Source organism: Equus przewalskii, chromosome 20, assembly GCF_037783145.1.
Source record: "Equus przewalskii isolate Varuska chromosome 20, EquPr2, whole genome shotgun sequence".
NCBI lineage: Eukaryota > Metazoa > Chordata > Mammalia > Perissodactyla > Equidae > Equus > Equus przewalskii.
In genome coordinates this window covers 49,229,825-49,245,440 of record NC_091850.1, presented here as the reverse complement: position 1 = coordinate 49,245,440, position 15,616 = coordinate 49,229,825, and the positions used below count along the sequence as shown (strand labels likewise).

At 45.6% G+C, this 15,616-nt stretch overlaps 1 protein-coding gene across 1 annotated transcript; it reads left to right on the top strand.

Moving 5' to 3' along the window:
• Window positions 1–6: 6 nt before the first annotated feature.
• Window positions 7–14,467, top strand: CCT5 (chaperonin containing TCP1 subunit 5). The gene is made up of 11 exons (XM_008524366.2): window positions 7–521; window positions 3,514–3,574; window positions 4,101–4,265; window positions 5,437–5,635; window positions 8,142–8,334; window positions 8,412–8,561; window positions 10,640–10,759; window positions 11,444–11,629; window positions 12,242–12,379; window positions 12,904–13,084; window positions 14,104–14,467. Exons 1-11 carry the CDS (start codon window positions 417–419, stop codon window positions 14,229–14,231), a joined length of 1,626 nt encoding a protein of 541 aa, XP_008522588.2. The 5' UTR covers window positions 7–416; the 3' UTR covers window positions 14,232–14,467.
• The last annotated feature ends 1,149 nt before the right edge of the window (window positions 14,468–15,616 follow it).

The window sequence follows — 15,616 nt, the reverse complement described above, 5'->3', positions numbered from 1 at the left end:
GAGGGTAGGAGGAATCCGGAAGTGGATTCTACCATCTTCCCGGAGCCGGAGCGGGAAGGAGGGAGAAAATGATGCTCTCAGTAAATGAGTTCCTCGGTGGGACCCACTATCCAGAAACCTTCAATTATACAGCTTTAAGAAATGACTGAATTCGAGCTACTCCTGGTTTGTGGGTTCTAAAGTTCCCGTCCGTGTCTTCGCACTTCCCCCCGCAGCTTCCTAGATAGAAGTTTCCGAAGGCTGCTGATTCCAGAAGGTACGGTCTGGCGTTAAACTAGTCTCAAGTGGAAAATAAGTCTCGCGCAACCTGTGCTGCGCATGCGCGAGCGGTTGCTCCCTCCCGCGAGAGTAAAGTGTCTTCTTGCTTCCGGAGTGGTCTTCGCCGGTTGCGGATAAGTAGTGTTTGTTGCTGTACCATGGCGTCCGTTGGGACTCTCGCCTTCGATGAATATGGGCGCCCCTTCCTCATCATCAAGGACCAGGACCGCAAGTCTCGTCTTATGGGACTTGAGGCCCTCAAGGTAACGGGAGCGGGACACAGTGGCGCTGAGATGAGGGGAGGTGGCCGAACCCAGTGGCTCTGCGCCTGCGCAGGCCTGGGAGCGGTTCTGCCATGTGCTCCCGGGAAGGCCAGAAGGGCCCGCGCGTCCCCACTCGCGCTCCCCGCTCCTTGGGCTCGGGGAGGCCGACATATATGCTTTTAGTCCCAATTTGGCGGTGGGGTGGAGCCGCCAGCACCGTTCTGAGTCGGATGGGGCGGCTTCAGTTCCTAGGCGGGGAACCCCCGTCCGTCCTCCTTTCTGCAGTCCAGCAGTCAGTGTTGTCATGGGCAAGGTGCGGAGAAGGTGGTCCCAGGTCACCTGGCCGGTGGAGACTCTGCTTCTTAATCCTCCGTTAGTCTACCTGCAGCAGCCCTAAAAGTAATGGAGGTTCATTTTCTTTGTCACCTCCTGAAAGCTTAGTCGTTTACCGAGTATCTTATCTTTGAGTACCTTTATGCGTGGCGTATTCCTGCATGCCGTGTCATAAAAATAAAAAGTGTGCATCCTTAAGGAAGAAAACAGTACCGCAAGAGCGAGAAATGCACATCAGTAACCGTAATGCAAGGCACTGCGTGATCAGAATCACAGTTACGGGACAGGATGCAGATAAAAGTTGGAGAGTGTCCTTCAGACCCTCTCTAGTTGGATGGAGACGCGCTTTTGATCGGGGATGGAATAATGTTTTGAGTGGGAGAGACCTGGCGTTCTACAGGGAGGAACAGTAAAAGCAAGGACCTGGGCGGGAAAGGGTTAGGGTTTTGATGGAGCACAGTCTACTTTAAGTCAGGATAGTTCCCAAAAGTGGAAGCCTGCGCATGTCTCACGATCGAGATGTTCTCCCATGGGTAGGAGGGGAGCCATTGAGGGGGTTTGCTCAGAATCAGGATTTAAGTGGAGCTAGACCTTAAGTAGTAGCCTGTAGGGTAGACTGAAGGAAATCAGGCAGACCAGGGATGTTAAATGCAGCATTGCAGGTGTCCAGGTAAGGAGGGGTCTGCTGAGCACATGCTGACAGGAAACAGGAAGGGGCACTTCGAGAGGGCACTGACTTCTTTAGGGTTTGTTATAAAGTGGAAGAATCCACTGTATTGATGCGGATTGTCACCACATCTGAGGTGTCCCTATTGGCTTAGCGTCTTGGGGTTTTTCTTAAACAAATGAAGAAACAGTAGAGTTCTCCCAGAGACTGTTTGTTTCACTGAGAACAAGTTACACAACCTCTCTGAACCTCCTTTTTCAGCAGGGGTAATACACCTCTGTCAAGCTGAGGATGAAAATTAAAGGTGGGTAATATAAGGGGTGGCCACACAGTGCTTGAACCATGGCAGGTGCTCAGTCCACATGTATTACATATTCAGTTCTGTTTTTCACTTAAAGGGACCAGCAGAGAAAGTAACATGCAATACACACGTCCAGTATAATAGTGCAGTGGAAGCTGCTGGTTACTTTGCATGAGCCACTGTTTTAATCGCTCTCATTGCATTATTTCATGTAATCCTCACACTCAGAGTTAGATGTTATTTCACTGTATTGGAAACTTGGCCCCAGAACTGTTAAGCAATTGCTTAAAGTCACAGGGCCATGACTGAAGCCCCGTCTGTCTCCCTCCAGAGCCGGCGGTCTACAGCAGGGCTTTTCAGCCTTGGCACTATTGACGTTTGGGCCAGGTCCTTCTTTGTTGTGGGGCCTGTCCTGTGTAGAATGTTTAGCAGCATCCCTGGCCTCTGCCCACTCCCTGCCAGTAGCAGCTCCCTCCCCAGTAGTGACAACCAGAGATGTCTCCTGGGGGACAAAATTGCCCCTGGTTAAGAACCACCTCCCTACAATTATTATTCTTTAAAAATGTCGTTATACAGACATATCAATCCAAGTGTATTTTAAGGATTACCAGTGTTTTCACAGACTAGTGAACTTTGTGTCTTTTGTTACCTGCCAGATGGGCAAGCAGGGAAGGCTTCACAGAACGTGTACATTTGAACTGCTTTGAGGGCCAGCACTGTGGCATAGTTGTTCTGCATGCTCCACTTCAGCGGCCCTAGGTTTGGGATTCAGATCCCGGGTGTGGGCTTACACCACTCTTCAGCCATGCTGCGGTGGCAACCCCCGTACAAAAAAGAGGAAGTTGGCACAGATGTTTGAGGGCGAATCTTCCTCAGCAAAAAAAAAAAAAACTTTTGAAAGTTGGTCAAGATTTTGATGGGTACAAGGCCTCTGTGCATCACTATGTCAGGGATCAGAGGACATGTTTGGGGAACAAGAATAGACCATCCTCACTGGAAGGGAGCTGGGTCTCAGATTGTGGAGGGCGTTAAAGACAAAGCTGAAGCTTTTGGACTTGCGTGTTGAGCCTGTGGGGAGTTGTTTAAGGTTTGGGGACTAGTAAGCAACATGTTTGAGAAAAATGGATGGCTTAGCTAGATGTAGGATGAATTGGAAGGACGGTAGGTGAGATAAGAGACGCAGGAATTCTGTAGGGTGCTATGGATCAGGCTTAGATCGGTGATGGCAAGAATAGAAAGAAAGGAAAGGAAATTTGGAGGATTAATGGGCATAATAATGTGTAGAAACAGAAAAGGGTTCTTTGAATCCTCCATTACTTTCGGTATTGATACCCTTGGCAGGTGACAAGCAAGGGTGACTGTGAAGCCTGTGGGTTTCTCAGTGGCTCGACCGTTTGAGAGAAGAATACGTCTCTGCAGTACATGGTAGTGTGGCAGTTCAGGGTGCTGTGTGTTTACGCTGGAGTCTTCACGTGAAGGTGGCGTTGTGAAGTAGTCATGTGAGGCCTGTCAGGTCAGACTGTCACTGCGCTTGACTGTGAGATGGGGCGGTAGGCGAACCTGCCTCGTCCATGTGTCGATTCTAGAGGGCAGACTATGTTATAAGTGATTTTATAATCATCAACTGTATGCTTTTAACTGTTAAAATTGTATGTACTTGAATATTTGTTTCTTGTATTTGCTTGATTTAGTCTCATATAATGGCGGCCAAGGCTGTAGCCAATACGATGAGAACATCGCTTGGACCAAATGGTAAGAGTCTCTCATTCTGTGTTGTTTTAACAAAAGTTTTAAAATCGTAAAATAGTCAATATTATCTCTTTACAAAAATTTGGGAAGTGGAGTGAGGGCTTCCTGCTCCCCTAATACAGCCAAACTTGTTTGGTGTATTGCAGCCTTTAAACACAGTTATAATCATAACATGTGTCCAGTTTTAGGTCAGATTTGTTTTCCACTTAACGTCATTGCATAAGCATTTTGCAAATCATAGCCATCATCTTTTGTGATTAATATTACATGTAGTGATGCTCCATAATATTTTTTTTGCCATTTCTCTGCTTTTAGCCATTTTAGATTATTCCCAGTGTTTTGCTTTATATTGGCCAATCTGAAAGTGTCTTCATGCAGATACTCCTTTATGTATGTTGAATTATTTATTTATAATAAATTCCTAGGTGGGTATTGGGTCAAGAAGTCTAACTTTTATTATTGTTTTTGGTATAGATTGCCATTCTTTTTTTTTTCGGTTAAGATGTTCTAAACATTGCTGTCTTTTTAGGGCTTGATAAAATGATGGTGGATAAGGATGGCGATGTGACTGTAACTAATGATGGTGCCACCATTTTAAGCATGATGGATGTCGATCATCAGATTGCCAAGCTGATGGTTGAACTGTCCAAATCACAGGATGACGAAATTGGAGATGGAACCACAGGAGTGGTTGGTAAGAAAGGGCACGATATCCTTTCCCGTTTAAGAGAGGTTGTTTGAATCACAGCACTAACGTGGCTGCTGAGAATGTTTACTCTGAATCAGCTGAGGAGACAGTTGGAGAAATCCAGGGTGAAGGACACACTACAAAACAAGTGGCCCAGACTCCTCAAAGCTGCCATGTCGTGAAGAAACAGGAAGGCCACGCCATGGGGTAGAGTTAGGCATCTGTTCTAGATTAATGGAGCTAAAGAAAGGTGACAGCCAGCTGTACTGTGTAGAACTTGGTTGGATGTCTGGGTTTTTTTAAGCTATGAAGGATGCTTGGGACAAGTGGAGGAGTTTGTGGATCACGTATTACAGAAGAGTGTCACTGTTAAGGTTCCTTAGCATCATGTGACAGTTACCGTGCAGTGATTGGGAGAATGCCTTTGTACTCGGGAGCTGCATGCTGAAATATTTAGGGGTGACATCCCATGATTTCTGCAACTGATGCTCAGTTGAACAGAAAAAGCACATGCATATGTGGAAAAAACAAATATGGCAAAATGTTCTTAAGTAAACAAGTGTTCATTTTACTATTGTATTTTTTTCCTGAAGGTTTAAAAAGTTGGGGAAGATTGAAGAGATAAATATCTTTAATGTTACCTTTTCTGCAGATGAAATTTGAATTTGTCTATTCAACAAATATTTATTGAGTACCAAGTACTGTTCTAGATGTGCTTAGAGTGCAGCAGTACTAAAACATCTTTGTGGCACTAAAATGGGGGGGAAGGGAAGGTTATAAGAGGGGGATAAATAATAAACACATTTTTAAATCCTCTTATCACCAGCATGAATTTTACTGAATAGAAGTCTTTGACCCAGGAAGCAAAAGAGGCTTTTCCCCTTATAGAAATGTATAAGTTACATTTAGTACACGTACATCATGTATAATGTACATTATAGTTACACTCTTTACCTCACTGAGAGTTGATCATCCATCTATACAAAGAGACCTAATGACCTTTGCTAGAGTCAAAACAAAAGACTGCCCTTTTAAAAATAGGTTCGATGGCCTCATCCTCTAAGATACTTTCAGTTTAATTCTGGAACCTTTGTATTTCCAGGGTAGCATCTAATTTGTACTGACTATACAAGTTTTGGCGTTTTCTTGAACCAGTTTTGCGCTGTCTTGTCTGCAGTCCTGGCTGGTGCCCTGTTGGAAGAAGCCGAGCAGCTGCTGGACCGTGGCATTCACCCCATCAGGATCGCCGATGGCTATGAGCAGGCTGCCCGCATTGCCATCGAGCACCTGGACAAGATCAGCGACAGAGTTTTTGTTGACATAAGGGACACTGAGCCCCTGATTCAGACTGCGAAAACCACGCTGGGCTCCAAAGTGTAGGTTTACAACAGGGTAACAGCGTTTATAGAGGAGGCAAAGCTGTTTACTTGTTCCTAAAGGCAACACAAAATGATCACGGATCACTTCATGCTGATTTGATGAGTTTCTTTCTGGATTTGTTTTGGTTTTGCTTTGTTTTCAGAGTAGTTTTAGACACATGCATTTCATGTCTCAATTGGAAGCTGAACTTCCAGGCTTGGGTATTAAATCCTCTCAACAATATTTGTAAAATAAATAATCCTTTAATTTAGCAGGATGGGCTGCATTGGCAATCAACCAGAAAAGGACCCTATTTGGGGAACCTGTTAGTTTTCACAACACTTTTTTTTTTTCCTGAGGAAGATTGTCCATGAGCTACTGTCTGTACCAGTCCTCCTCCACTTTATTTGTGGGTCAGCGCCACAGCATGGCTGATGAGCAGTCTAGGTCTCCCCGCCCAGAATCTGAACCTGTGAACCCAGACCACTGAAGTGGAGCATACCTAACTTAACCACTATGCCACAAGGCTGGCCCCCTCATAACACTTTTTAGCCGTTTCTGTGCTAGGAACCCATTTAGGGGGAGCTTCCACTATTCATTCATTCAACAAGCGAATTCCTAGTCCTGAATTTTAATTTTATAAAAAGGGGCAGTCTTAAAATTTACTTACATTGGGTATAATGAATGTTACATTTCAACGTTTACATAATATCTACAATTTGCCAGGCCTGCTGCCAAGTCGTGGGGGCACAAGACAGTTCTTGCCTCCCAGAAACTCAAAGTAGCCTCAACCAAGGGACCTGCTTATTTTGAACAATAATAGAGACTTATGGACTCTCTTTATTTTTAAGAAGAATTATGGCCATAATGTAGCATAGAAATTCAGTGTAAGGTGCTTTATTACACCTTTTTTTTTTTTTTTTTTTTTTTTTTTTTTTGCTGAGGAAGATTAGTCTCGAGCTAACATCTGTGCCAATCCTTCACTTTATATGTGACTCACCACCACAGCATGAGCTGACAAGTGGTGTAGGACTGCACCCAAGATGCAAACCCAGGCTGCCAAAGCAGAGTACACCAAACTTAACCACTACACTGCAGGACCAGCCCCTACACTGTTTTTTCAATCTATAGCAGTGCAGGAAATGTTTTAGTTTTTAATTTGTGTGGTAGTTTTAACAAAAGGAAGGCACGGTCTTGTCTGATAGGAAGTGCAACAAAAGTGTCTGTCTCTGGTGCCTTCTCTTCTCAGGGGAAGGACATCCACCCAGCACTGTGTTGGATCAGGGGCGTCTTCAGTGGTGCCAGCTGTCCTCTCATCCGTGTCTTAGCTGAGCCTGGCTCCTGGGCAAGGGCGCCTGCCCTGGGGTGGCTTCTGTCACAAGCAGAGCACTATTTTCCTCGTAGGTGGAAGGCATTTCCCTTTCTTAAAATGCACAAATCTTATTTTATTACTGCTTTATAAGTTGATTCTACTCTATTTGCGAGTCTTTGTAAAACCCAAGTGGGCCGGCCTGGTGGGGCAGCAGTTAAGTGCGCATGTTTCACTTTGGCGGCCCGGGGTTCACTGCTTCAGATCCTGGGTGCAGACATGGCACTGCTTGGCAAGCCATGCTGTGGCAGGCATACCACATAGAAAGTAGAGGAAGATGGGCACGGATGTTAGCTCAAGGCCACTCTTCCTCAAAAAAAAAAAACCCAAGTATGTCCACGTCTTTACTACAGAAAATACTCAAATTGATAGATGATAGCCAAATATATCCAACATAAAGCAATACATTGTAGATCACCTGTTTAGGATACTAACAACATTTTTAGTTTCAGGGGTATCTTTTCTGCATGACTTAAGATTTCAGACACTGTATTTCAAGTACTAGATTTCCTCTGTGGTTTTTCCAGAATAAAAAGTAAATTTATTGAGCAGTCTATTCAGATGTTTCAAAGCTATTCAGATGTTTCAAAGCTTGCAGAAAAGCTAACATCCCCGATCTGTAACTGATGTCGTAATGGAAACTCCTGTGGGGGTCAGGTGCCCTGTCCGGTCCCTCCTTTCTCAGTAGGTGTTTGGCCTCAGTAGATATGATGGATTTTTCCTGGTGGTTTCATAGCTTTCCCATTCTGTTTTGGACTTGTAAAATAGAAAAAATATTCTTAAAGAGTAGCAGAATCTTGAAAATCTTCGTTCTTGCCATACATCATTGGTCTCTCGTATATATTAATAATGGAAGAAAATAGTATATTTCAGTTAAAGTTGGTGAAAGTAAAAGTGTAAATTTTTTCCCATTCCAATTTATGGTTTCCTTTGGGGTCCGTGGGTCCCAGGTTAAGAATCCTTGCCCCAGACTGTTGAAAGCACAAGGTGTGATGCCATTGCCTCCTAGGGACTCTGCACGTCACTCGCTTTCTAGATGTCTTGGAGTTACAGAACTGCATCTTGTATTTGAGTTGCCATGTTACGTCGTGTGTGCTGCTTTTTTTGAGGTGATTGTTAAACGGATGTGAAAGGCTCTTCTGTGTTTTTCTCAGGGTTAACAGCTGTCACCGACAGATGGCCGAGATCGCTGTGAATGCCGTCCTCACCGTAGCAGACATGCAGCGCAGAGACGTTGACTTTGAGCTCATCAAAGTGGAGGGCAAAGTGGGTGGGAGGTTGGAGGACACTAAGCTTATTAAGGGTGTGATCGTAGACAAGGATTTCAGTCACCCACAGATGCCGAAGGTAAGTTGGTGCCTTTCACAGCCTCCCCTCTGGGAACGCTTCAGTCCGCCCATTCACCTTTCTCCCTCTCCCCATAGCAAGTGGAAGATGCCAAGATTGCAATTCTTACATGTCCATTTGAACCACCGAAACCAAAGACGAAGCATAAGCTGGATGTGACCTCTGTGGAAGATTATAAAGCCCTTCAGAAATACGAAAAGGAGAAGTTTGAAGAGATGATTCAGCAAGTAAGTCTTACCATAGCTGTTGGTGGGATCTGAAAGGGCGCAGGTGGTTGGCTGCAGGGAGTCAGGACGTGTGGTACTCACCTGCGTGATCTTGGCACTTCATTATGGGGCTGTAAATAGCATTTCTTCACTTTTAAATTAAAAAGTAATAAACATTCACAGTGGGAAAAAACCAAAGGACACAGAGGCAGGAGGGGGCAAGCAGTCTGATCTTGTCTTAAAACGGGAGCGTGTCTGGGGCCTGAAGGAGCTGGCTGCATTGCCTTGAGAGCTGCGCTTGTTTCACACACGTGCCCTCCTGGGCGCTTCTGCGCTGCTACGTTTGGGCAATTTTAACAGGCTCTACCCACGTATTTGAGACCTCCGAATATAACTCCTGACAGGAGAGTTACTGAGTAACAGGAATTAAACCAGAATGCAGTCGTGGTGATCTCAGTTCTTTGCTTAACCAAGTTGGAGTGTTATTTTGTAAACACTGACTCTTCCCCTCTGGCTGTTTGTATTTCACATGTGTGTGCTCTCTGACGGAGCGGTTCCTCTGTGGGACTCTGTCCTTGGGAGCTTAAAGCACCAGTGCCCGAGGATACGTGAAGGATATTTAGACGTCTAGTCTTAGGGGGGTAGTTGAACTCACGGGTTCCTTCGTGGTGCAGTTCCCTGTGTCTGCTGTCTCCCAGGCCCTGTTGCAGCCCTGGAGATACATGAGTGAGCAAAGCGGAGCGCTTGCTGTTGGGGTGCAGACTGGGGGAAGGGGTCGGGGCTCTGAACAGACACTGGTCGGAGAAGGCACCTCTGAGGAGATGGTGTGTGGCCAGAGACCTACGTGAGGTGAGAGGATGGCATTTCTGGGTGAGCAGCATTCCAGACTGAGACAAGGTAGGGGTGGGTGGCATGTACAAAGGCCCTGAACAGGAATGTGGTTGGCATGTGCAGGGAACATCAGGGCTGGGGCTTGGAGCATACTGGCAGGAGTTTGCAAATAAAAGCCCATTATCTGGGAAGGCTGACAGAGGTGCACTGGAGGAAGGGTAACAAGAACTGAGAGGCCAAGGGTGTGGGTGGACCGACTTGGTAGATGTGCAGGTAGCAGAAATGATAACAGGAATAGTGATGGGCTAAATGCCAGCACTTTAAAAGGAGGAGAGGCAGTGACCCAAGAAGAAACGTTGTAGGTGGCTGTGAGGAGCGAGAAGGACCTGTCTCCTATGTTGAGCACCTGGGAGAAAAAAGCCATTGAGGAGGAGTGCCAGGCAGGTTGATTCTTCAGGAGACAGCCAGGGTTTGTTCACAGCAAGAATATAATGGCAACATTGCAAGAAGGAGTCTGCTGTTAATGGACTGAGTTCCAGGGGCTCCCCCTGGAAGGTTCTAGAGGGCCGGGGAGGGAAGAGAGGTAGAGAGGCAGGTGTGGCAGGTGGTTTGGGAGGCTTGCGTGGAGACAGGTGAAATAGCAGTTGTGGGGCATGGCACTGTTACCACAGGTGACTGCCAGGGAGGGACAGTCAGTCCTGATCATGGCCACCTTTGGGGGACAAGTCCCAGCCATTTGCGGAGATGGGGGTGGTACTTCTCATTAGGAGCAGGATCACTTCTTTCAGCTTCTAAATTACTCTGTATTTTGACCCAGAGGATAGAGGATAGTCCACTCAAGTAAGGAAAGCAAGGTGCAGGGACGTGTGTATCTTAAGATTCAGTTTTTGTTACACACACCGATGAAAGTGCCTCGTGGGTGTTTGTGACAGGACAGTGGTTAACCCTGGTTCCCTGGGTCAGAGGGCCCAGCGCTGGTGAGACAGCTTTTGTTTTGCTTCACTGTAGCAGTGGGGTCAGTGTGAATTACTAGTTTATAAAGCATGGTTTTTAAAAATGGAGTGATTCCCACTGATGTGTATTCCTTGTTTAGAACTTGGGACTGACCGAAGGTAGACACTTGTATATTTTCTTCTGGTTTCTCTGCTTCGTTTACTTTCATGCACCCACCTTCCACAGCCAACTATGCATCTTACCTTTCACAATCTTTTCTCAAACTTCACAAAGAATACTTGTTATTAACGTGATTTTGGCTTCTCTTTTCTCAGATTAAAGAAACTGGCGCTAACCTAGCTATTTGCCAGTGGGGCTTTGACGACGAAGCAAATCATTTACTTCTTCAGAATAACTTGCCTGCGGTCCGTTGGGTTGGAGGACCTGAGATCGAGGTAAGGAGCTGTGTGGGGAGACTGCTGACCACAGGGCTGAGCTCACAGGCGTTTCTGCTTGGGGCCGCTTTGATAGTACATGCCTTATGGAAACACATCATGCAGAGGCTCCACAGAGCAGAGGAGCATGAGCTGGGAGAGAGGAAGATGCTAGCATCGGTTTTTATTGTTTTAATAACAGTGCTGTGTATTTCTGCTGTTCCATGGCATGTGCTTTCCATGTGTCATCTCGTTTAGCACTCACATTGGCTCTCTGAGGCAAGAAGACCAGTCTTACCCACTTCGGTGTTAGCTGAATACTGCTAGCCGGCCCAGATGTGGTCTGTACCCCAGACACACGCGGCCTCCTTGGTCCTCATGCAGCCCTGTGTACAGAGAGACGGACGGCTGCACAGAGCTCTGATTCAGAGCCACAGTCAGGGGACATGAGGTTGAGAGCTATGGGGACGTGTGCGGGGTGATCGAGCCAGGTGGCACCGGAGCCAGACCAAGACACCCAGCTCTTTAGAACCTTGTTCATTTAACAACGTTTTTTAGGTTGAACTTGAGACTTTTTGGCCAGGGTGGGGCAGCAGTTCAGTGAACAGGGTGGTCATAGGTCAAGTTGAGCTCATTCGTAGTCCGCTTGTGAAAGTTCACTGTTTCCCGACTTCGTCTTCCTTCTCCCCGTCCCTCCCCAATTAGTTGATTGCCATTGCGACGGGAGGGCGGATCGTCCCACGGTTCTCGGAGCTCACACCTGAGAAGCTGGGCTTTGCTGGTCTTGTAAAGGAGATCTCATTTGGGACAACGAAGGACAAAATGCTGGTCATCGAGCAGTGTAAGAACTCCAGAGCTGTAACCATTTTCATCAGAGGAGGAAATAAGATGGTGAGAATTCAGTTGCTTGTCCTACGTGTTTTCTGATTCTGGTACATGGTTTGGCTTTGCCCATGATATATTTAACTGAAACACAGTTAGTGTAAGAAAAACAGGGTCATTTTTCTTGAAGAAACAATGACATAATTGGTGTAAAATTACCACAGTTCCATGTCACTTCTGCAGGGCACACTGGCCTCTCTTTAGCCCCTTGGGTGAAAGAGGGGAACCCAAGCAAACAACCGCTGACGCCCTCCTGTTCTCCGAGGAGGGGTTTCTAGTGCATCGTCACACGTGACGCTCGTTGTGAGCTTTTCTCTCTGTCGGTTTTGTTTTGTTTGGCCCTTCGCTTGGTCATGTGTCCTGGGACGAGTCACTGGCTGCCTCTGCCTGCTTCGTTTTTTTAAACACTCTAGGGAGGAAAGGGAAGGTGAGGATGGATACCATCTGCTGACAGATGTTCTGGCATGCCCTCCATTTGTGTTTAGCCTGGATGGCTTTAATGGGGGTAAGAATATTGCCAGTGCCCGGCAGCCACTTAGAGTAAACCAGAGGTGGCAGCTGTTTGGCTCTAAAATGAACCGCTTGTGATCACGTTGATTTAGGCAAAACTCTTTTCCCTAGATCATCGAGGAAGCGAAACGATCCCTCCATGATGCTCTGTGTGTCATCCGGAACCTCATCCGTGACAATCGTGTGGTGTATGGAGGCGGCGCTGCTGAAATAGCATGTGCTCTGGCCGTCAGCCAAGAGGCAGATAAGGTAAAACACACTCAGGGCTATGTTGCACTCTGAGACGTTTCTGGACTGCGCAGGGAGGCCGAGGGGCTGCGGGCCGAACCAGATGCCGTCCAGAGTGAGCAAGAGCACTGTGAGCCGTGTGTGACAGGGGGGTTTCTTCTGAGTTGATTCTCATGCGTGTGTACTTCAGCATGGGTTACCGTAAGCTGGCATTTCTAAGCCTTTTTCAACCATTCCAGCCTTGACGATAATAATTACCCTCTACAGTTTTTTAATGATATTTGAAGTTCAAAATTAATTAGATATCATAACTGAAAATAAAGGCGTAAGGGCTGATTCGTTCTCAGACTTCTCACAGGTGTGCCCTTTCCATCCTTTCTCCGTAGAGGCGTGTCACTGTCCTCAGATCATCAGGGCAGCCTCTCCTTAGAATTACTCATAGGGGAGCTTTTCATGCATGTAATTTAATTATGTTTCCAAATTGCTGCTGGGTTGGTTTTTTTGGGCTTTGCCAAGCACGCTTACGGTACCCTGTACCCTTCCAGTGCCCGACCTTGGAGCAGTACGCCATGAGGGCCTTTGCCGACGCGCTGGAGGTCATCCCCATGGCCCTTTCTGAAAACAGCGGCATGAATCCCATCCAGACCATGACCGAAGTGCGAGCCAGACAAGTGAAGGAGTTGAACCCTGCTCTTGGAATTGACTGTTTGCACAAAGGCACAAATGGTGAGGACCTGTGCACGTCTGTGTGGGGTTGTGGTTTGATTTAAACTGAGTAATTTCATACCTTGTGGCTGTACAATATATAGTGTTTACTATGAGGTTATCATATCTTATTAAATATTTAAACTCACTTTAGGTGTTCAAGTCCTAAACTTTAAAATGTTTCATTTGGTTGCCTTAGGAGTTGGTTAGACTGCTAGTCCTAGCAACGTAAAATTAATTTTAATAGCTATAAATGGTAGTGTGGTGTTTATACCAAAGGTGACTTGCATTTTAATCTCTGGTTTTAGAAAATAATTCCCATCTCACTTTTTTTTTACACAAATGTGTGTCAGCGTGGGTCCTAGATGTTATAAAATGGCTCTGAAACTTGTGGTTTACAGCTTATTCTGTAATTGTAGCCCAGAAATGATGTACTGTTTTTAAACGTAGTATACTGTAACTTCTGTAGCCACTTGTAGTTCCTCTGCCGAGAGGGTGGTGTGGGCAACTTTAGCTTGTTGAAACCGTAGTCCTGGTGATTTCTGTACCGGTCGGGCCATGTCTGGGGTTCTGCCATCAGTCCTAATCCTGGAACCTTGGCTGGTTTGTGTTCTTACGTACGGTATAGGTCTCTTCTGCTTTTCCTGTTCACAGCCCAAGGATTTTTAGATCTTTCTTGAAATTATTTTACGTTTCAGGTACAGTCAGCTGTCCCTTATTTCAGGTTTACTGAATTACAGTGTTGGATACTTTGTGCAATCAGATGTCCCTGAAAAGTTTCACCTTTTAGCTGGTCGCTTAGCAGTTGAGCTTGTCACTGAAGAGAGGTCCCCTCACCACCCCACTGCTCTCTGGTAGCCAGGTTCAAATTCCAGGATGTCCTTGAAAGTAATGAAAGTCTTTTTCTCTGAAAATGTAACTGGGACTAGTGGCTTCCAAATTTGTGTTTCTTAAGTTCTGTGATTCCATAAATCAAAGCAAGTTATTAATATTAAATGTGTATGCTGTTCTAGGATAATCAGTTTATTTGTATTTTTCAGATATGAAGCAACAACATGTCATAGAAACCTTGATTGGCAAAAAGCAACAGATATCTCTTGCAACACAAATGGTTAGAATGATTTTGAAGATTGATGACATCCGAAAGCCTGGAGAATCGGAAGAATAAAGAAGAAATTTAGAATAAAATATAGTAGTAAGATGCACTACTGTGGTTAAATAAATGGATGTCTTGTGATGCATCTACAGTATTTATTATATTACGTCCTTTTTCAGACACTGTAGATGCTGTGATGAAAATAGCTGTTCAGTAACCATAGTTCTCTTGTTCCGAGATGTGTGATTGTAGAGATGCTGTCTCATCAGCTTTTGTATTCGTTATATTAAAGGGGCCTCTTTAAACAACCTTCATCTTCTGCTCTTCAAGTTTAAGAAACATTCCCTGTAGTATTAATCCAGTGCTGCCTTAACTGAAGGGGTTTGAGTACTCAGTTCGTTTGTTCTTTTTTAATAAGCTGTAGGAATTATTTTAACAGCTTGAACATGGAGTTTGTTCTCAGGATTTATTGTAACAGTGTGAGGAATATGGGCTTGATCCTGTTAGACTTATTTAAATGATGTACCTGTCTGAACAGTGGGTCGTTTAATTGTAGAGATCCATCATAGGATTATTTCTGCCGCAGAATTTTGGGATGTCTAAGTGCTGTTAGGTTACACTGATGTAACCTGGGTGTTACTGCAGTGCTGATGAGACCAGCTTTGAAAGTTTCATCTTCACGTTGTCTCCTTTGCTTTGTTCTGGTCCTGGTCCTGCCCTGAACGTAGGCCAGCTTGTGTACAGAGAAGGCCGGCGTGGGCACAGACTTCTGCCCCACCCACACACACTTAGGCATTTCAGAACCCAGTTGGGGTTTTCTTTTCAGAGGGACAAAACAAGCAGAGGTTAGAGTGAATTATACAAAGTTTAAGAGAGAATGGTTTGAGTGGGAGGAAATACCTTGCGATTGCTAGGTATAGTATATTGGTATCGAGTTGTACATGCTAAAATAATACTGGCTGCAGGTGACACAGCCCTCACCACGGGCCAGGCCGTGTTTGGAGGGTTACCTGGATTGTCTCAGGTCTCTCCACCCAGGGAAGGAGATAGGTTTCTTAGTAGTCACATCTTACCGGCGAATTTTGGTTATTTGCCAGCATCTGGCTAGTAAGTAGTAGAGCCAGGTCAAACCCAGACAGTCTAACTCCACAGTGCCTCTCATCCCAATGCTGTTTGGTCCCGTTTGTCTATATGTCGTTCTCCGAGGGTTTCTGGTAGGACCAGTCAGAGGGTGTAGAAGCAGGAAGTGGTGATTGTTCTGTCTGAATTGCCCTCAGTGGTGTGTTTCAGGGTTGCCTTTTCCTGTGAACCTGGAGGCTGACCAGTCTTAACGCTTGAGCCTTGTGGGTCCTTTGGACATGAATGTGTTGATAGTTTCCCTCAACAAGTATCGTGTGGATTAGGAATAAGTGCTAATATCACTTCCTAATTTTGTATGTTTATTGAGTTACATGGTT

Coding starts and splice junctions, on each gene's coding strand:
- CCT5 (XM_008524366.2), top strand. CDS start 417: ATGGCGTCCGTTGGGACTCTCGCCTTCGATGAATATGGGCGCCCCTTC. Junction 4,266..5,436: donor TGGAACCACAGGAGTGGTTG/GTAAGAAAGGGC, acceptor TCTTGTCTGCAG/TCCTGGCTGGTGCCCTGTTG. Junction 8,335..8,411: donor GTCACCCACAGATGCCGAAG/GTAAGTTGGTGC, acceptor CTCTCCCCATAG/CAAGTGGAAGATGCCAAGAT.